The sequence below is a fragment of the Zea mays genome, chromosome 8 (assembly GCF_902167145.1).
Source record: "Zea mays cultivar B73 chromosome 8, Zm-B73-REFERENCE-NAM-5.0, whole genome shotgun sequence".
NCBI lineage: Eukaryota > Viridiplantae > Streptophyta > Magnoliopsida > Poales > Poaceae > Zea > Zea mays.
The window spans coordinates 17,913,938-17,935,174 of record NC_050103.1 but is presented as its reverse complement, the minus strand read 5'-3'; the positions used below and the strand labels follow the sequence as shown (position 1 = coordinate 17,935,174).

Genomic DNA, 21,237 nt, shown 5'->3' with positions numbered 1-21,237 from the left:
TCCATATAAAGCATGTTTTTGTCGAAGACACAACTATTCCGATGTTTCCACAGTGTCCATGCTCCTAATATTACTAGGGAGTTTACCCTTTCCCCTGCCATTCTATAGACCTGATTGCCCAGCCATATCCTCCATCCCATAAAAGATGCATCAACAAGCTAGGAGGCCATGCTTTGGAGATTAACTCGAGACAGTAGTTTATACCAGAAATCACGAGCGAACACACACCCAATCAGCAGATGGTCAAGTGTTTCTTGCTCCTGATCACACAAAGGGCAGCTCGCAGGGTGATCTATGCCTCTCTTTTGCAACCTGTCAGCTTTCCAAAGCCTTCGTTGAGCGGCCAGCCATATGAACAACCTGGTCTTTGGAGGAGCCTAAGTTTTCTAAATTATGTGGTACAGTTCAAAAGTCGTCGACCCAAGGAAAAATCCATCATAGGATGCCTTTGTTGAATACTTCCCATTGGCGGCGAGACAAAAAAGGTGAGTGCCATCCACTTCAGGTCTAAACTGAACTGAGGTGACAATATCCTATAGAGCGAGATATTTAGATATAACCTCACAGTAAGAGCTCCTTGTATGTACAAATACATGTCTGATTAGAGAGAGCATCCGAGATAGTCCTCTTATTAACCCTCCTTTTAGGAATATTCTAGAATAATCTTGGGGCAATGTCCATGACCCTATGTCCCATCAACCAACAACCAGACCAAAAAGAGAGTAGAGGCCCCATTACCAATTTAAGTTTGCATAGCCACTGAGAAGAAATCTTTAGCCTTGATGGGAACTTCTATAGCAAGGGACGCCCATGGTCGTCCTAGATCAGTTTTGGCTAACCAGAGCCAACACATACGAAGTGCCCAAGCAAAATCATTGAGATTTGAATCCCCAACCCACCAAGCTCAAGCGACCGATAAACTTTTCCCCAAGCGACTAGATAGTGTACTCCCCTCGCTTCTTTGCGCCCTTGCCAAAGAAAGCCCTGTCGGATCTTGTCAATAGCTTTGATAGCTCAAGGTGGCAAATCCACAACCATTGCGAGATATGTGACCATCCCTATGAGGACAAACTACACATGTACCTTTTGTCCAGCCTTAGTCATCAAATCGGCTTTCCACCTCGACAGTTGGTTGGCAATTTTATCAATAATCGGTTGTACTTGGTCCTTGGTAAGTTTCTTTACGGAAAGAGGTAGACCCAAGTATTTGCAGGGAAATTGCAAGATCTCACAAGACAGAGTTTTGTAGCAAGGCCGGGTCTTGTTCCCCGCATCTAATTGGGTATATATTGTTTTTCTAGATGTTGGTCGAACCCAGAAGCCTCCCCAAGAATATGAAAATGTCCAACACAATACTTATATCCCCGACTGTTGGTTGGATAAATATAACCACATCATCATATATAGAGAATATGTGTTGGAGAGCCCTCGTAGCAATGGGCCGAAGCAACCCTTCATTCTCAGCCTTGGTAATAAGATAGCCCAGAACGTCCATCACTAAAATGTTCACATCATAGATCACATCCACAAGCCATAACACATATCACAAAACACTTAAATAAAGGATAGAGTGTTTCATGCAATGGTGATCTCATTAAAAAAACTTTCTATGTAAAACTTAGACCTCATGAGAAAACAGAGAAAGAAAAAGAGTGCAACCTGTTGAAGCAAAGCAGATGCCGATGCTTTAGTGCATATGTTAGGAGTACCAAGACATACAAACTCATAAACATGATCATATCCATAGATCAATCCCAGATTATTTCCTCGTGCCTGTAACAAATGTGGGAGGAGACACTTGTTGTCTAACTGCACCAAACTTATCATCAAATTTAGGGTTAGGGTTAAAAGAGAATAAACAGAGCAAAAATCAAGAGTTGTGACTTAAAAATCAATCAACGGAACAAATCGAGACTTAACAATACGACATTCGAAAGTTAGGGTTAGGGTTACTCACGTCAAATGTGGCTCGACGACCGGCCAACAGTAGAGCCGGAGCATCAGTTCCATTGTGTAGAGGACGTAGGAGACCAGTTCATCATCATCGACCGGCTTGCCGACGGATGCCAGCTTGTCGCACAAGGAGCACATCTTATCTTATTGACGTGTTTGATGTGATAGAGGCAACCTTTCTTGATAGTAGCGAGGGCAATCCTTGAATTGATAGAACACACTCTTGTTGCCGAGGTGTTCCCTTCGACAACCTTCCAAGTTTATACGGTAGTTCAACACACTGTGACTTGGGAGAGGACGTCATTGGTCATAGATGAAAGCGGGACTCGAGGACCTGTTTGTCTATTATAGACCATGCCTAAAAGGTTGGATTAGGAACTTCTGTCTCATTGTCGTTATCTTCTTTGCCCTTGATGATGTGCACCAGAGCTATTGCTTTATCGGTGAAGTAGCTTTCTAGCCTAACTCCTCGAATGACCGCAAGCACTTGTATTTCTATAGAGCATGGTTGATTTTGTTGTGATTCTTGGAAATAATCTGACCAGTGCGAGAATTGGTGATGAACGTAGAGGGACTCACCATAGGAGAGGTGGATGGGTTATGCGTTGGTTCTAAATACCATGAAAAAATCATAGGGTAGATGGATTGAAACGTCGTGAGCTCTTTGAGTTGGTGTTTACATATTTATATAAGACAACAATCATCGTTGCATTGATTTATAAGTTTATAAATAAGACTTGATTTAGTTGTTACATCTTTCTAGCTTTATCTAAACCAAATCAAGACTATCTCTTACCCTTGAAAAGTACCACCAATCATGTGTATGCATAGAAGATCACATATAATTGGGATCTAAACAATACTATTTTATAACATTGTTGTTTGAATGGGCTACAAAAAACAGGTTTCTAGATGCGAGTGAGGTCATTGGCAAATCATTTCAAGGATCAAGGAACCTAGGTCCCACCTGCCAATCTATCATTTGGGAACCTAACTCATCCTCTCATCCCCATTCAGTAAAAGTTAAGGTCGGAATGGATAGAAAGTTTCTCGTGTTTTTTATATCTCCGATCTAAAATAGTTGACGTCAGATGATTCAAATTTTGACCTATAATAGTTGTTATTACCACTTCTCAATACATTGATTTTTTTGATACACAATACATCTCTATCTCTGTTTTTTCTCTTTCTTATTTTATGTACACCATACGTTGTACTTATTTAAAATTCTTGTATCCAAAACTAAAACATTTTAGAACTAAGGGTGTAGCCAAGTATGAACTTTCCCTATGTTTTTCCTAGGGACCTTTTTCTACAAACCAAACGACGTTACTATATTTTTTCTCTGTTCACCTTCGCTCCAAGGATTGGTTTGGAAACTTAAATCCCTCTAGGATTCTCGTGGATTGAGAGAAATATAAACTAATTTTCCATTCAATCCTAAGAATATCGGAGGAAATTTAAATTGTCAAACTAGCCACAAAAGGGTGAGTCTCCTATGTTTTTCCTATAGAGCTTTCTTACAAACCAAAGGGGTTCTTCCCTTTCCACCAGTCACTCGGAAATCATCTCTCATTTACTTATGATGCCGACAAGCCACGAAAGGAGGAACTTCACGATTGAACTGGGCTCGCCTCCACTTCTGGGCTTCAACCAGCTACTCAGCAAGAATTAGCACAACAGCTAGCACACTTTCGAGTTGCACTTACCGTCTCTCATATCCGTGAGGAAGGAACATGTGCCACTAGAGGCTAGAAATACTTCTCTTGTCAATTCAAGGAATGAGTCAAGGCAATACCATCTCGGAAGGCGACTCATATACAGAGAAGTCTGCTCACTCAGGTCTAATCTCATCTAGATGATCGGTTATTGGAAGCCGTTCTACAAATCCATGTCCTTGGATCTGACCTTCTCTTTAGCTTTTGGATTCCAGATCCAAGTGGTAGTATCGGGGCCCTTAGCTATTGTTCTTGAGAAATGTCCGGGTCTGGCCTATTCCTCAAAAGATGTTTTTATAGGATCCCTATCCACAGCAATTTTAACTTCTGGTTCCGACGAACGAATAATCATTAAGTCCTCCTCTTTCCTATATTTTTTCTTTTGTTTCACCTTTACCTAAAGATTAGTTTGGAAACTTAAATCATCTTCGAGGTTCTTGGATATTGAGTAGAAAATTAGCTTATTTTCGCACTCATCAATCAATGGAAATATTAGAGCGGATTTATGTTTTCAAATTAGCTTTAAGAACTTTTTATTTGATTATAAAGGGGTAGGAGGGGATTAAGATGAAACTAGAGGTAACTAACGCGCACACAACTAACAAGAATAGAGACAGCCTGAGCCCACCACATGAAGCGTCCGCGAGAGACCGTGGTGGACGTCCAAGAGCCAGGCCACGTCACGACGCGCTGTGAGAAGATGACCGCAGATTTTCCGATTCTCTCCGCTCCTCTCCTTTACTCTACCTTATCCCCCCAGGCCCCCACTGCAGGCCCACCAAAAGAAAAGATCACGACGCGACCCGCTCGCTCTCGCTCTCGGGCCCCAGTCCGATCGGGTCGGTGCCTACCCACCCCCGCTGGCCGCCGCACCCAGGCGAGGCGAGGCAAGGCGCGTCCCGAACAACGGAACCAACTGCACCGACCGAGTCAATCAATCCGGCGAGTGACCGAGTGGGGTAGGTTGTGTGCGGCATGACGACCACGCGCGACCGTGGCGCCGGCGGCGGATCGGCGTCGAGGGTCGGTGACGGGGACGTCGACCTGGGCGAGGGCTGGGACTGGGGCGCCATCCCGCGGCTCCTCTCCTCCGCCTGCCTCTTCCTCTGCTCCGGGTGGGTCCGCTTCGCTCATGTTCCTCTCCCCTCTTCCTCCCTCGCTAGCTTCCCACATCTGGTCAATCGAGTGCGACCTGCGCCGCCTGTGACAGAACCAACCGTAGGAGGGGTTGAACTGCCGCGACCGCGGGTGAAGCCAGCTGCTTATGCCGGGTGCGCGGTTGTGGATTCTGGGAGATTGACATATACGCTGTAGAGTAGAGTGCGACATAGATGGAAATATGGAATCGCGCCGTTGCGAGCGGCAGGGCGTTCCGGGCATCTGTATACGAGTTCGACTTATTAGATGCTGGAACTCAATTCACATCGTTTTTCAAGACGAAGCGCGCGCAAGGTAGTGGCGTTACCAGATTTAGCGACTACTGATCAGATGTCTGCAGTTTTGCAGCCTTCAGCCTAGGTGTGCCTACTTTATGTGGGAATAGATGTTAGGATGTCGCCGTGCTCTGGGTGTTTCACCCACTGCCGAAAGTCGGAGGTGACCTTGTCTGCCTCTAGATTGTGGCATGTCTGCCATCTGTTTCAGTTTCATATTCGGGTACCTTTACTTGTTTTTTTTATCTACTTATGCTAATTGTCTACATGATCAAACTCCTTCCGAACAGAGCAGAGGCTGTTTTGGTTGCTGCGATAAGACTGTAAAGCAACTGGGTGAACTGTCCAGAAACTTGATCACCCAGGACCAAATTACCATTGGAGAGCCATTTTGGAGCACAACCACCATCGAGGTTGAACCAGCAGATCTCAGTGGTGTTACTTCAGTCAATACATCTAACTTGGCCTCTGGAACTGGTAGCAGTCATAACCTTCCTGGACTTGGTAATAATGGTAGGTCACTCTGAATCGTTTTTTAAGGTCTGCTAAACTAGGGTGTTTTCACTGGATCGACATATTGTCTCATTTACTACAACCTTAACCTTGATTTTGTCCTAGCTTCTCTGAGCTGAGGAAAAGAATGTCAGTCTTAGTTTTTCCGTGGTTGTAATGAGAAGTTTATCTCCACTTGATATGTTGATCTTAAAAGTATTATTGCTTGGCATAAATCTCAATATTTATTTGAATTGTGTCATGATCTAACTATTGTTGGTACTTGGTACCAAGACTTACATTTGGTGTACTATAATATCATGTCTTAGTTTTCCATGGTTTTAATCAGAAATTTATTTCGAAGATTTGAAACCACAGTTTTGTTCTGTCATCTCATAACATCTGGTACATTTGGCTACTAGATTGGCATGTAAGGAACTTGAGTAGGCAGAAAAGGCAGTGCCCTGGTGGTGGGGAGGCTACTTGACCTCTCTATCCACCAGAGTTTGGCACCTTCAGCCAGCTAAGGTGCCCATGTTCTTCGGTGAACATCACATCTTCTAATCATTTTTGTTTATCTAAAGAATGGGTGAAGAAGTTTTGACTTTTGAGTATGGAAACTATTGCCGGATGGATATGCTGATGTTTGTGTTAGATAACATGTGAAATCGGCACATTGGTATACCTATTGTGAACAACCTTAGTAAGATTGTCTGAAGTTCAAAATATTGTTGCAGGACTTGTTCTGTGGGAACATACAAGGCAGGAGTGGACTGAAACTAGAAGTCTGCGGCTGAAGGTGAAGCAGGTTCGTGAACCAGTATTGAGGTATGAGTGAATGAAATGACAACCAGAACCCAAAAAGTTTACCTTTACCCATATCACGTTTCTGTCAGACAAGTATGTATTCTATAAAGTACATTTATTTTACCAAATGCACTTTGGCCCTTCTTCATATTAAAAGCAAAGGGTTATGCTGGGATCACCAGCTTTTCAGATCAAACCTCAGAATAACATGTTCGTCTATCATCATTTTAGCTTTCAGTAACAATTTTGTCTGCATTCTTATGGAAACATAAATATTTTCATCTATAATTTAGTTTATATTTAGAGGCATAATTTTGTTCTCCTGAAGTTTGAAATTATTGTGATGGACCTGTTCTTATCCAGGTGATATCAGCTGTATTGGCTTTGATGGTTTCAGTTTCTACTGAATCTTCCAATTGTGTGCTGTTAGTCTAATTTATCACTTCATTCATGTTGTGCACTATATGTTGCTCAAGCCCAATATGTTCTTTCATGCACTCCCTACGATTTCACAATATTTGCTCATCATCCTCACTAGCGTCATTGGGAACACTTCTACACCTATTTTAATTGTAGGGATTAGGAAGTGATTAAGTGATTGTAAAACAATATCTGATAAGGTTATATTGAGCTTGGTCATGCATACTGTAAATGGTTATATCTCATGTGACCTGTAAGTTCTACAACATATTGTCTAAGAAACTTCCATAAGCAACAAATAGCGTACCTTTGAATCAAATTTGATGGCAGCTGCTCATTTTACAAGAACAATGCAGTGAACCAGCTATGATGTTAATTGAATAAGAAAACGGACAGTCAGTCTTATTTCTCTACAATTTGTTTCCGGTGAAATAGATACAAGGTTTTTATTCCATTCTGCATAATATGCTGATATCTTATTTTGCTTCTGATTGTGTATTTCGTTTGTGCAACCCCAAGAAGCTTTAAGGAATGCTATCTTATTGACTGGAGATTTCTGTGATTGTGCTAAAAAATCTATATTTCCATATGCAGTTGGAATGCAGCATATGAGAGTCTGCTTGGATCAAATAAGCCATTTCCTCAACCCATTCCTCTTCATGTAAGATCTAACACATTTCAGTCTAGAATTTCTTGCAAGGAATGCACGCTCAAACATGGGTCATGACATTGCAGGAGATGGTCGATTTCCTTGTGGACATCTGGGAGCAGGAGGGGCTGTATGACTAGCGCAAATGATTTCATGGGATAACATCTGGGATAACACATAGTTGTTCCTCAAGAGAGGGGAAAAAGAATGACATAGAGGGTGTAGGCTTGGGATGTGGTGATGAGTTGGCCTGTCATACTTGTTTTTTGTCAATGGAGGCCTGCTGTACTTGCAGAATACAGAGCTGTGGTTGTAAGCTTGTAAGAAGTCCTGATACTAATAGTGGCTTTGTTTAATTTGTCAAAGAAAGGTGTGTGAGGTTGAGTTGTGACAAAAGTGGATTAGGCCTGCTGATGGGTTTGGATTGAAATGAGTTTAAAGGGCTGTGTTTTCATGTGGTTGCATTTTGGTTGGGTAGAAATGGGTTGATTTACTAAGCGAGCTGGGGTGGATTAGGTTTAATAGAAAATTAAGTTGATGGGTTAGTATTGACTTTTTTGGGAGGTTTGAATGGGCTTAACCTATGAGTGTGTTGTAGTATACGTATATATTGGTTTGAAAGGAAATTAATCGCTGAGTGTAACATGTACACTTAAAGTGGGGCCCACGTGTTTATATTAGCACACTAACTATATTTGAATCTTATCTAATAAATTTCAGTCAATTTCGTTGAAATTTTAAGATGTGTATGCAAGTTTTTATTTGTAAGGTCCGTCTTTTGATGTGGGGTCCACATATAGACTTTGTGCTAACTGGTACAAAGTAGAGCTTTATGACGTTTTAAATCTTTTCCAATAGATTTCAACATATTGGTACATAGTAGCTTTACGATGTTTTAAATCTTATCTGATAAATTTCATCTATTTTGTTAAAAGTTTAAGGTGTAAGCGTGAGTTTTAATTTTTAGGGCCATGCGTCTAATATGGGTTCACAACTCCACATATTGATCTAACAAAGCTAATTGGTACTAAATGGTATGAAGTAATTGCTTGTTATATTAGATCATTTGCAGTTTCTATATCCTATTTGAGTGTTTGTTAGTCGATATTTATGGTTGTTATGTTTGAACTTATAAATTGCTACTCTCCAGCATGTTGAAACTTTAAAGACATATTTGGAGTGGTTATATGTGTTAGTAGTCCCAATTGTAATTATCGATTCTTGACCGTTAGTAATGTGTTTCTGATTGATTGTATCCTTTATCGTTGTCCTGTTACTCCCGATTTCGTTTTCCCGTCTAATGATACCACTATCGTTCCCATATGGATTTGAAAGTGCCCGAAGAGATTGTTTTTAAACATTTCCATTCGTTTTCATCCCTATCCTCACGTGTGGATGATGTAACCCTAAGACTTTGCATGGTTATTCTCGTTTCATGTGTATTGGATGAGATTGAAAATTTTAGGAAGGACTTTGACTTGCTTGAGATTTAATCCCACTCAATCTCCTCCAATCCACATGGATGTAGGGTCTGTTTGTTTCTCTTCTAGATTAAGTAAGTTGGATTATGGTAAGAGATAGATGGGTAAAATCTCCCATTGAGATCACAAATAAGCTGAAATAACTTACCTAGCTTATTTCAGCTTATTTGTGATCCCAAACTGATATCTTACGCAATTACTCTTTCATTATAATCCAATTTATATAATCTAGGAGTGAAACAAACATAGCCTTAGTATAAAACGAACAAACCTTAAGGCTGTGTTCGGTTATTTCTAATCCATGTGGATTGGAGATATTTTAACTTTTTATAGATTAAAACCCACTCAATCCTCTCTAATCTATATATGGATTAGGACTAAGGGCTTATTCGGTTAAAAGGGATTAAATCCTTTTATAATTAAAATTGAATAAAAAGAGGTTTAACCCTTTCCGTTCCCGTGCGACCGAACAAGGTCTAAAGTTTTTTCTTCCAATCCACTCATAACAAAATTTGTCCTTTTTATTTCTTTATATATAAACTAGTTTTAAATTCAAGTTTTGTTGTTTAAGTAGACACTGCTATATCTTAGAATAGAAAAAATATATTATATTTTTTATAATTATTTTGATAGGTTAGAGATTAGATAATATAATAACTTAAATGGTAAAAAACTAAATATGAATTAATGATAAAATCTTAATATATTTTCTAAAATATAAGTTATGATGTATTCTATCATTTTATAAAATATGAATTTAAAATTTAACTTTTCCGTGAGGAAATAAAAAACACAATTTTAAAGGGTAGATTGAACTAGCTTAAAAATACTTTATCTATAACACTATACAATCCACCATATTTAACTTTGCAAAACTCATCCAACCAAATTACCCCACCCCATAACCTACACTAAATTGACCAAATAAATTACACCTAAATATAACACACCATTAAAACCAACGATCCATATCACTAAATAACCCTCTCTTTTACTCAAATTCAATGAACATATTATTTGGATCATCTCTTATCAATTATTCATTCTTATTTCCCCTGACCCCGGTACACCCAGTCTCTCCCGTGTCTCTGCCGACCTCTTTCCCTCACTCGCGTCGTGTTGTTATCGTCGTCGCCGTCAACCCCTCTCTTGCGCTGTTGTCACCATCGTCGACACCTTCTCCTTTTAGGATCATAGCGTTAGTACGAACTATACTAGTACTAATAATTATATAAACATTGTCTCTAGGTGATAAGAGGAGATTTTAAGTTTTTTTTTTCTTTGTTGGGCAGCGCCTTTTTATTGTTCGGTGACGAAAAAAAAACCCCAATTGTGTCCGCCTCCTCCCCTACTCCGGCCGCAGCCGCCGACGTCGCCATTCGCATTCTGCGGCGCCAATCGATAGGGTTCGCTCGCTCCCCGCCTCAGGGACCCAATCCCGCTCCCTCCTCGCGCACCCATTGCATCTCGTCCTCGTCTCGTCCAGCTAGTGTCGTTTTTGATCCGATTGATCCGTGGTGGGTGGACTGCGTGGCAGGGTCAGCGAGTGGCTGGGATGGCGTCGTCGGCGTCCGCGCCAGCGTCCACGGGCCCGCGCTACGCCCCGCCGGATCCGACGCTGCCCAAGCCGTGGAGGGGGCTAATCGACGGCAACACGGGGTACCTCTACTTCTGGAACCCGGAGACAAAGGTTACGCAGTACGAGCGTCCCGTCGCTGCCGTGCCCGCCCCCCAATCGCAGCCGCTTGTCTACTCCAGGCCCGATGATGTGCCGAGAAGCAGCGCACCTGCCGAGGTAACATTGTAACAACGCCTATTCCGAAATGTGGCTTCGTACGAGGTTGAGGTCTCTTTTTTTTTTTCTCGAGAACAAATGTTTGCTAAATTCTCATACTAGTCTGTCTTGGGTGTTTCAGCAGCGCTCGGAAGCTGCGGTGAGCCGCCCGCAATTTGTGCCTCCCTCCGATAACAGGACAAGGATTGATCACTCAGAGGTACACTGTTTTTCTCTCTTTACTTCGTTATCAATTGCGTGTTTCTTTGAAATGAAGCGGGGTAAACCTTTGCTCTAAAAACAAAGAGCTACATATTAGTTAAGGTCAGTTCATATCATAGTGATGACCTTTTCTTGGTTAATCACTATTTATCATGATAGGTAGTTTTTTATTCAGCATCCTGCTGAAGCCGCATGCACAATGTGCCTAGTTACCTGTACATTCAATAATAATTTTTGTATTCATAGGACATTGCTGCTTCATAATTTCAGGAAGATACAATAGTACTGTAGTAGTAATACTGCATCAAAGAATCAAAATATGATCTTAAAAGAGCATATTAGGTGATGTGCATTTATTGCTCCGCTCATGGCTCATAACATGCTACCCTGTTTTCAGTCAAGCTCTGCATCTGGAGTGAACCTTTCACAAAGTGCTCTGTCCACCAATCAAGTTTCTCAGTATGCCAATGGGAGCCAAATGTCAACAGAAGCATATCGTGCCAAGCATGAGATTACTATCGTCGTATGTGATTTACAAATCCATTCATTTTACTTTTTATGTGGTCAACTAATCCATTTTTTTATTTAAATGTTACCCTCAATCACTCTTGTTATTTTATTTAGTTGTTACTTTTTTCATTTCTTTTATTAACAGGGCAATGAGGCACCTGCACCATTCATGACATTTCAATCCACAGGCTTCCCATCAGAGATTCTAAGGGAGGTAGGTCTACACAATGTTTAGGAATATTAATGTGCTTTTTTGGATCCCTTTCCGATGGGACCAGGTGGCCATCGTGCATCCATTGTACGTGATTAAACCAAGTTTTGTTTGCAGCAGGCTCTTCAAGTCAACAATCCAAGTCGTGGTTCGACCTGTTTGTTGTCTTGTACAGCCTCCTGTGGTTTGAAACAGCTCCCTGTTTTATTCATTCCTCAGTTGCATGATGTTTGGCTTGGTTCTGTGTAACTTAAAAAATCACATCATGAGAAGCCTTTTTCTCTTTGCTATAACTATATTATGACTTATCCTTACACAGATCTAGTATTCAGATAATACTCATCTCTGAAGGGTATCTACCTTTTGCAGGTTCTGCAAGCAGGATTCTCTGCACCAACTCCTATCCAAGCTCAATCATGGCCAATTGCTCTAAGGGGTCGTGATATAGTAGCTGTGGCGAAGACAGGTTCAGGAAAAACACTAGGCTATCTTCTCCCAGGGTTTATTCTTTTGAAGCGCCTGCAGCATAATTCAAGGGAAGGTCCAACAGTATTAGTTTTGTCTCCAACCAGGGAATTGGCGACACAAATTCAAGATGAAGCAATCAAGTTTGGCAGATCTTCAAGAATATCTTCTACTGTATGTTATTTTATATTTTTCTTATATCTGTCATTATCATTATTATGCTTATCTGCCTAGGTCTAGTACATGCCATATTTCTAACTGAATTAACTATGTTAGCGCCTCCAACCATATTAGTTAATTTTAATGAATTCATATGTGAGCAGATGAACGTTCCATTTACATTTAATATATGTTATATATCAGGGATGTTAATTATTTTTGTTGTTGTTTGAAGTGCTTATATGGAGGTGCTCCAAAAGGCCCTCAGCTAAGAGAGTTGGAGCGTGGTGCTGACATTGTTGTCGCAACTCCTGGGAGATTAAATGACATTTTGGAAATGAATAGAGTGAGCCTGCACCAAGTATCATATCTTGTCCTTGATGAAGCCGACCGTATGCTTGATATGGGATTTGAGCCACAAATAAGGAAAATTGTGAAACAAATACCACCGAAACGGCAAACTCTTATGTATACTGCCACATGGCCAAGAGAGGTTAGAAAAATAGCGTCTGATTTACTGGCTAACCCAGTTCAAGTTAACATTGGAAACACTGATCAGCTAGTTGCAAATAAGTCAATTACACAGGTGAGTAAAAATGTCGTTTTCTTTTTTCAAATCAGACACTTTGTTTCTGTAATTTGAAGTGGTTTATTACACACTGCAGCATGTGGAAGTTATCCCACATATGGAGAAATCAAGACGACTTGATCAGATCTTGCGCTCACAAGATCCTGGATCAAAAAGCATAATATTTTGCTCCACTAAGAGGATGTGTGATCAGTTAGCTCGAAACCTATCACGGCAGTATCGTGCTTCTGCTATTCATGGTGATAAATCACAGGCTGAGAGGGATTCTGTGTTGAATGACTTTCGAAGCGGCAGGTGTCCAGTACTTGTAGCCACTGATGTGGCCGCTCGAGGCTTGGACATAAAGGACATCAGGTAGGACCATGTCTTCATTGCTTCTAATTTTTTGAGGGCTTGACCTAATTGTTTATGCAATTGTGTCAGTCATGGTAATGCTGATAATAAAATGATGAATAAGCACATATTTTGCAATTCATATAAATTTTTGAGTGTAACCCACTGACAACAACAACAAAGCCTTTTAGTCCCAAACAAGTTGGGATAGGCTAGTGTTGAAACTCATAATTTTTGTGTGTGTACCTCATCATCTCAAGTCTTCTTTTATTGCATCTTCTCCATGTTAACTTTGGCCTTTCCTTTTCTCTTTCTATTACTATTGTAGTATTGTGCCTTTAGGATCCCACTACACATTGATGTTAAATCTTTATGTATATTCTATCCTTTTAAGTTTTCTTTTATTGCCTCGTTCCCATGTTAACTTCGGCTTTCCCATGTCTCTCTTCGCATTAATATCGTGCCTAGGATCCCACTATGCACTGATGTCTCTAGAGGTCTATGTTGGACATGTTCAAACCATTTGAATCGGTGTTGGACAAGCTTTTCTTCAGTGTGCTACCCCTATTCTGTCGCATATATCATTGTTTTGGACTCAATCGCTTCTTGTATGCTAGTCCAACACAATATACACATTTTCGCAACACATCTGCGGAACACGATGTCTTTTTATAGGCCAACATTTTGCAGCATATAACATACCAGGTCTACTTGCCCTCCTATAAAACTTGCCCTTTTAGCTTCTGTGGTGCCCTCTTGTCTCATATAATGCCCATATGCTTGGCACCACTTTTGCCACTCTATTTTGATTTTATGGCTAACATCGTCATCAACATCCTCATCTCTATGCAGCATTGATTCCAAATGTCGAAAGATATCCTTCCTGGGCACTACTTGACCTTTCAAGCTAACATCTCCTTTCTCATATGTAGTAGTACCGAAGTTGCATCTTATTTATTTAGTTTTAGTTCTATTGAGTCTAAAACCTTTGGACTATAGAGTCTCCTGCCACAATTGCACAGTGCGCTTTTCTATTTACTCCTGTCTGACTTTCATCACGTAGCACTACATCGTCCACAAAAAGCATACACCAAAGGATATCCTCTTGTATGTTCCATTGTTCCTTGTGACCTCATCCATTACCAAGGCAAAAGGGTAAGGGGTCAGCACAGTAAGGGCTCAAAGCTGACCCTTGATGTAGTCCTATTGTAATCAGGAAGTCATCCATGTCCCCATCACTTGTTCAACACTAGTCACAACATCGTTGTACATCCTTAATGAGTCCAATGTACTTCGACAGAACTTTATGTTTGTCCAAAGCCTACCACATAATATTATTTGGTCTTTTGTTATAAGCCTTCTCCAAGTTGATGAAAATCATATGTAAGTTCTTTCGCTTCTTATATTACTCCATTACTTGTTTTATTAAAAAATGGCTTCCATGGTTGACCTTTTGTGCATGAAACCAAATTGGTTCATAGAGATCCTCGTTATTACTCTCAAACGACGTGCGGTAACTCTTTTTATAGCTTCATAGTGTGGTTCAATAACTTAATTCCCCAATCATTGGTATAAATTTTAATCTCTCTTATTCTTGTAGATCATTACCAATATACTTCACTCGTTAGACGTCTTATCCAATCGAAAGATATGCTTGAATACTTTGGTTAGCCATACTATAGCTGTCTCTGAGGCATCTCCATGTCTCGATTGGGATACCATCAGGATCCATTGTTTTACCCCCTTTCATCGTTTTTCTTGGATCCTAGGCACAAAGCGTCTATTGATTCTCATCAAAAGAGTAATCCAACTGAAAAGTTGTCCTCATTCTCCGTGTTGAACAATTTATCAAAATTCTCTCACCATCAATGTCTAATCTCATCCTCCTTCACTAGGAAGTGCTTTGTTTCATTCTTAATGCACTTAACCTAATTGAAGTCTTTTGTCTTTCTCTCACGGATCCTAGTCATCCTATATATGTTCTTCTCTCCTTCGTTTATACTCAAACGTTGGTAAAGATCCTTGAACTCTCTACCATTTCCCACGCTTACAGATCGCTTTGCGGTCTTCTTTGCTACCTTGTACCTTTCTATGTTGTCCACAGACCTATCATGGTACATAGTACATACATGATACATCTATAGCATTCCTTCTTAATAACCCTTTGGACTTTCTTATTCCACCACCAAGTATCTTTAGCTTCGCCTAGATTCCCCTTGGTCAACTCTATACACCTCTGAGACCACCTTTCAAATGTAGGTTGCCATCTCACATGTTGTTTGCATCGTCTTCCTTCCAAATGACAACTTTGATTCCTTGAAGACTTCTGACTTCTCCTTCCCCTTTCAGTTTCCACCTGACAATCTTCACAATGTCTTCTCACAGGGTCGTGGTTAACTATGATTTCCCAACTGGTGTGGAGGACTATGTCCATAGAATTGGGAGGACAGGTAGGGCTGGTGCAACAGGATCTGCCTACACATTCTTCGGTGACCAGGATTCAAAGTACGCTTCAGACCTTGTGAAGATTTTGGAGGGTGCAAACCAATCTGTGCCGCCACAGTTGAAAGAAATGGCTCTTCGTGGAGGATATGGTGGAAGATCACGTCGGTGGGCATCTTCTGATGACTCTTATGGTGGTCAGGGATATGGTGCTAAAAGATCAACTGATAGCTTCAATAATAACAACTTCGGCAACCAGGCTGGAGGTGGTTCAAGCTTTCACTCGAGGTGTGTTTCAGTTTCTGTTTGATAGCTTCCTTTAGCCTAGTACAGCCATAAAGAGTCATCAATTAGCAGCTTGTATAACAGCTCCAGTGGCGGTCAGTTTGGTGATACTACGAGCTTCCATGGCAGGTATGTTGAAAATTTTATTATACATTGTCTTTGGTCCATCTATACATTAAATGAACTAATCACGTTACAGCTTCGATAACAGTGTCCGCAACAATCAGACGGGGGACAATGCGAGCTTTCCACCCAGGTGTGTATAAATTTTCCTATCCAGATGATTTTTTTAGCTGGTGTATCCCTGCTACATGATCAATTGCTATCTTTGATAATTCATACAGCTCCAGCAACAATCAGGCTGGCGATGGTCTCAGTTTTCATGAAAGGTACTTGATTAGTATTTGATCCAACCTTTTTTATTACTTTCTTTGGAATTACCCAATATTATTTGAAATTCTGAAGTTTATATAATCTCTGAAGTCTGAACCTGTGTTGTTATTTGGTACTTAACTGTCTTGTTGAAGTACTGATCTAACGGAACTCGTTTAGCATGAAAACAAAATTAAATCGGTGCATCATTTGTTCTATTCCCTTTTTCTTCGACAACTATTACCACTTTGTCTCCTATGTTTATCTTTTACTGAATGTGACTGCATCCATGAAGAATGAATTCCAACTGTCTGTATCCTCCATTCAATCGGCAGGTTCTATGGATCACGTGGAAGGGACCAGAGCAGAACAAGCAATGATGGATTCCGTGCCAGGAGCAGAAGTCCTCCTGGCAAGCCCGTGGAAGTTTCCAACTGGTGATTGCATCCACTAGGTGCAATCCAATTTTTGCGATGGTGACGAAACCAAGTAGAAGATGGCACCCTAACAAGTTATATTATTTCCTTTTCTTATCCTGCTTAGATCCAAGGATGTGATGGTCTGAACCCTAACGGTCTCCTGCTATCTTGATTTGACGTCTGGGAGACGCTTGATTCCGTGCCTGTGGGTTGTAAAGCGTTAAAACTTGACTTTGCTAGTGTACTCCCAATGATATAACCCAATCCTGGGTAAACAAACGCATGGGGATGAATTTTGGACGAAACCATGGACAACTGATGTGTGTTTAATGTCATGTACAATCTATGTCGAAGGCTGTTGTAAATGCCGTCCGCATAGTTTATATTGAGATGAGTGTCTGTTATTGCATGTGTTCGCCGTGGTTTGTAAACGCATGTGTTGTAGACAGCCACTTGACGTAGCTGTTCGCCGTGGTTTGGACCTTGGAGGTTGTACTAAATTCTAATCGTATGGATGGCTGGAACACAAAAGTCCACGAGTCTAGTCGCGTAAGGATGCACCATAGTCACAAAAAGTTTCTGGATCGATAGAATCGAGGAATGGGATCGAGAAACGTGGTACACTAACTATGAGAGGTTTTTACATGATGGTAACAAAAATGACTGTTTTTCTAGATTTTTCAGATTGAGGGTCGCTAGCACCATACCCATTTCTTGTGATTATGGGACGAACTATGATTGTTCATCATATCTCGAGTATAAATGAAAACACCTGCTACTGCAGCACCAGTTTCTGCAGGAGGAATGCCTTTTTTAGTTCCTGCAGGAGGAATGTTTTATTTTTGGGGTTCAAATCGATCAATGTTTTACCTAGTGCGGGTGGATGGAGACGACGATTGGTCTTGGTCGATCCTGACCCTTGAGACGCCGCAGTGAACGGCCGGCCAGACCTGCTTGCTGTAGATGTTGAAGAAGTAGATGATCATCGCTGAAGTTTTTTTTTGTTGCAACACGTGCAGTCTCCAGGTGGTTTGTGGTTCTTCCCCTTTCCAGGCTTGCGACCACTGCAGCAGACAGCTCGGCAGCTCCACTATGGAGTATTGTGGAGTGTTTGGGCTGGGTGGTGGAAAAGATAAAAGGAAAGGAAAAAAATAGCAGCACAAAATGGGCTGTATGGTCTTGGGCCTCAGAGGCCGAGAGTGTTTCGGCTGGACGGACTGGGACTGGGAGGCACCCGGCCCGGCAACCCGCAGCATAGTGCCGTAAGGCAGCCCGCAGTCACGTACTTGAAAAGGAACTGTAAAGAATACCGTAGGCTATAGAGTTCGAATGGTGCTGCAGCGAGTGACTGGAAAGATAGCTGTAAAATATAGTCAGCTGAAAAGAACTCTATCTGCAGCGTTCGCTGCCGTGCGACTGGATGACAGAGGTGGGACCAGAGGTGGGGCCCAAGAGAGACGTTGTGAAAGGCCGGTTAGGAGAGAGGTGAAAATAAATAATAGAATATGTGGTAGTTGGTATAGGGTAGAGATTTAAGATGAATATGACTGCGAAAGATTGTGAGATAGAGTAGAGAATCTCGCTGACGAGGATAGAATATTCCTTTTAGAGTAGAAATTTAGGGTTCCATGAGTGCGGATAGCCTAAGCGTCTGCTGGGCAAACCCAAAGTCCAAACGACGTGGCGGGGCACACGCTCGATACCTAGCTGCTGCTAATTGGCAGGGCAGCGGCCAGTGCTCTGACATCTTTCTTTCCCCTGCGGCGGCGGTCCGGCACGCTAGCCGGCCAGCCCGCTGCAGGTGCAGGAGTAGGGATGGGAACCAACGGGGAATTCCTCGCCGGAGAATAGCTCTTCATACTCGTTTTCGCGACGAAATTTTTTCTCATGAGGATTCCCACGAACGCTTTCGGAGAATATTTCTTCTTCATCCCCGTTCCTCACGGGATAAATTCTCAACGAGGATCCCTATCTCCATTTAAATTATAATTAAGACATATGTTCTTTGTTATTAATGTTAAACATTGTCACTTATACATATTGTCAGATGTAATAAATCATTATACATACATCAAAATAAACACATTTGTACAATTAGTGGTCTCTTGACAAGGTAATTATTTATTTTTGTTGTTAACCGATACACAAAAACATAGTCACATGCAAGTTTAACGGGTCCCGCGGGGAACGGGATGGGGAATGCTTCCCCGTCCCATCCCCGTTTACCCGTCAAGGGATAAATTTCCCCCGTTTATATTCCCGCGGGGGAAGTTTTGTAATACCCACTTTGTAAAAGAAAATCTAAGAGTAGAAATTATATTCCTTTTCATATATGGGTGTCATCCCTATTTATCATTTCATGCGGACACCTCACTTACACCAATAAATAATTAACAAAAGACACTCAATTAAATCATGCATCATGTTGAGGTTTCTATTTTTTTGTGTGCATCTTGTGACAGTATAAAAAAATCATATAAAAAGAAATATATTAAAGCACACAATATAATTTAAGGTCTAACAGAAATTCTAGAAGTGAGAAAGGAGGAAAAGAAATACTATATAATACAAAACAAAAGGTATAAAATTTAAACTCTGTCCATAGTGGTAAGATTAAAATCTATCTTTTATTGAGTACAAAAGTAACATGTATATTTGGAGTCTAAATTGGAAATTTAAAATGAAAGGGTAAAGATAAACCAGAAAAAGGATAAAAGAGACCCCCATTCATGGGCCAACTTACACCAATCCGGCCCAATACACCACCCACTGCGTCGCCCACCTGACCGGGATCTGGCGCGCGCGGGGGGCTGACATTAGGGGCCCACTGACATCCGCTTATCGCTTGCGCGCTCACTCCTTTCCCGCTGACACCTGGGGCTCGCGCGTCAGGCTTGTGCGTCGTCAACGGCTCGTCCGAGCTTCGCGCGGATGGTGGGTGAACTGTACGCGACTTCACCGTGGGCGGGGGAAGTGGAGGTCATTGCACCCGATGACGTTACCTAAGGATAAATCCTCGCATTCCCTTCCCCGACCACGTGTGCACCCTTGCCCTGTTCCACCATCCCTGAGAATCACCTGTTGGAGCGTCGCTGCGGACCGTGAAGGGAGGCGTCCGCTGCTGCACCCGTTCTTCGCCGGTGAAGCAAATTGGGGCGCGTGGTTGGCCAACGACCTTCGCTGCGCCCTAGAGAGTGAGATTGGCGTCGCCGCGGAACCAATCGGGCCACGAATCCAGTGGATTTCCTCACCGGTGTGGGCAGAATGCGGCAAACTCGCCCATCACCGTGGGTGGGGCGCTCTGCTGCCGAATCCCCAACGAGGTACCTCCTGAGCCTTATGTAATCGCCTTCTTGTTATTTTGGAACCATCGTATGCGTGCTGTTGTGCCTCACTGGTATTCCGGCTGTGGACCGACCATGGCATCGTCGCTGGGGACCGGTTCGCCGTCGTGGGCGCGGTCGGAGGGGAGGAGATGGACCTCGTCCGTTGGATACTAGCCAACGGTCGCGATTAGATAGTAGGTATACCGCTTCGGGCGGGGGAAATCGTAGCCATTGATCTCTGCATCAACGGATTAGATTAGATCTTCAAATAACTCTTCGACCCTTTTAAATCCGCTTCGTTGATCTGTGATCCTGCGGTCCTGGTGCCATACCGGTTCATCACCTGCGGAATTAAATCTGTGCCATCCGTGTGTAATCAAACGGCCAAGATTAGTCAATACCCCTTCGTGTAGACAGTTTTTCATATGAGCCCCTAGGCTTTACGGAAATAGAACCCGCCGTCTGTAGTTTTTGTTCACTAGGTCTCTGGATTCTTGCGCCGAGGCCCCTGCGCTTTCCTATAATTGACGCCCAGTCCAGGAAATTAGAAAATCAAAGAAAATGAAATAGGAATTTATTTTTAATGCAAAAATAAATACTAGAACTTGTGTAAATCATAGAAAATTCATTTTAACTCGTTTTTGACCCGTTCCAATTTCTATAATTTTGTATTAATATTGTTTAGCACTTAATGACTCTGTTTTAGCATGAAAACTATATTAAATTTGACCACTTAATTATTTCCGTATCAAACACATAAAATCTTCGGAAATTCATAACTCCTTAACCGTAACTCCGATCTTAGTAGTTCTCGATCTCTCGACCTCGTAGCGACGCGTAGATTATTATTCAGTTTGTTCTTATATTTGGTGTGATGTTAATTTTATCTATACCATGTTTGTTTGTATTGCTACGACTAGTGCGAGGACACGTGTCATCTGAAAAGCAAGTTGGTACCTGGAATCTCAAGTGCCAGGCAAGTTGTGCCCTTGATCCACTTTTGTTACCCAATAATATTCTTTATTATCATTCAATGCATAGGTTTAATTTTGATGGGACCCAATAGGTCACCCTAGATTGTTTATCTCATTACCTTGTTTGCCCCTGAATCACATGGGTAGTTTTTGCTATTGCTTTATATGGTTTTGGGATTAATATTTCATTATATCCATGTTCA

General features: G+C 41.6%; 1 protein-coding gene and 1 pseudogene across 4 annotated transcripts; both read left to right on the top strand.

The window, feature by feature from the left end:
- The first annotated feature begins 4,507 nt into the window (after positions 1–4,507).
- Positions 4,508–7,975, top strand: LOC100277194 (DUF4050 family protein). 2 transcript variants are annotated; one of them, NR_176298.1, is made up of 5 exons: positions 4,508–4,786; positions 5,395–5,617; positions 6,334–6,424; positions 7,418–7,484; positions 7,559–7,975. NR_176298.1 is itself a non-coding variant. In NM_001150833.2 (5 exons), the coding sequence occupies exons 1-5, from the start codon at positions 4,647–4,649 to the stop codon at positions 7,610–7,612; spliced, it is 570 nt and encodes a 189-aa protein (NP_001144305.1). In that variant the 5' UTR covers positions 4,508–4,646; the 3' UTR covers positions 7,613–7,975. The 2 variants fall into 2 exon arrangements, 1 of the variants encoding a protein (NP_001144305.1); NM_001150833.2 differs by having other exon boundaries at positions 5,400–5,617.
- Positions 7,976–10,317: 2,342 nt separating this feature from the next.
- On the top strand, positions 10,318–17,138 carry LOC100502188 (DEAD-box ATP-dependent RNA helicase pseudogene; annotated as a pseudogene). 2 transcript variants are annotated; one of them, NR_159644.1, is made up of 14 exons: positions 10,318–10,359; positions 10,491–10,748; positions 10,870–10,947; positions 11,347–11,472; positions 11,605–11,673; positions 12,040–12,136; positions 12,243–12,309; positions 12,530–12,880; positions 12,960–13,237; positions 15,602–15,946; positions 16,028–16,072; positions 16,155–16,199; positions 16,288–16,332; positions 16,651–17,138. The product of NR_159644.1 is annotated as a DEAD-box ATP-dependent RNA helicase pseudogene, transcript variant 2 (transcript). The 2 variants fall into 2 exon arrangements; NR_159643.1 differs by having other exon boundaries at positions 10,870–11,472.
- The last annotated feature ends 4,099 nt before the right edge of the window (positions 17,139–21,237 follow it).

Excerpts from the sequence above, each read along its gene's own strand:
- LOC100277194 (NM_001150833.2), top strand. The coding sequence starts at position 4,647 with ATGACGACCACGCGCGACCGTGGCGCCGGCGGCGGATCGGCGTCGAGG. Across the intron at positions 4,787-5,399 it reads TGCCTCTTCCTCTGCTCCGG|AGGCTGTTTTGGTTGCTGCG; the intron begins GTGGGTCCGCTT and ends CGAACAGAGCAG. Across the intron at positions 7,485-7,558 it reads CTCAACCCATTCCTCTTCAT|GAGATGGTCGATTTCCTTGT; the intron begins GTAAGATCTAAC and ends ATGACATTGCAG.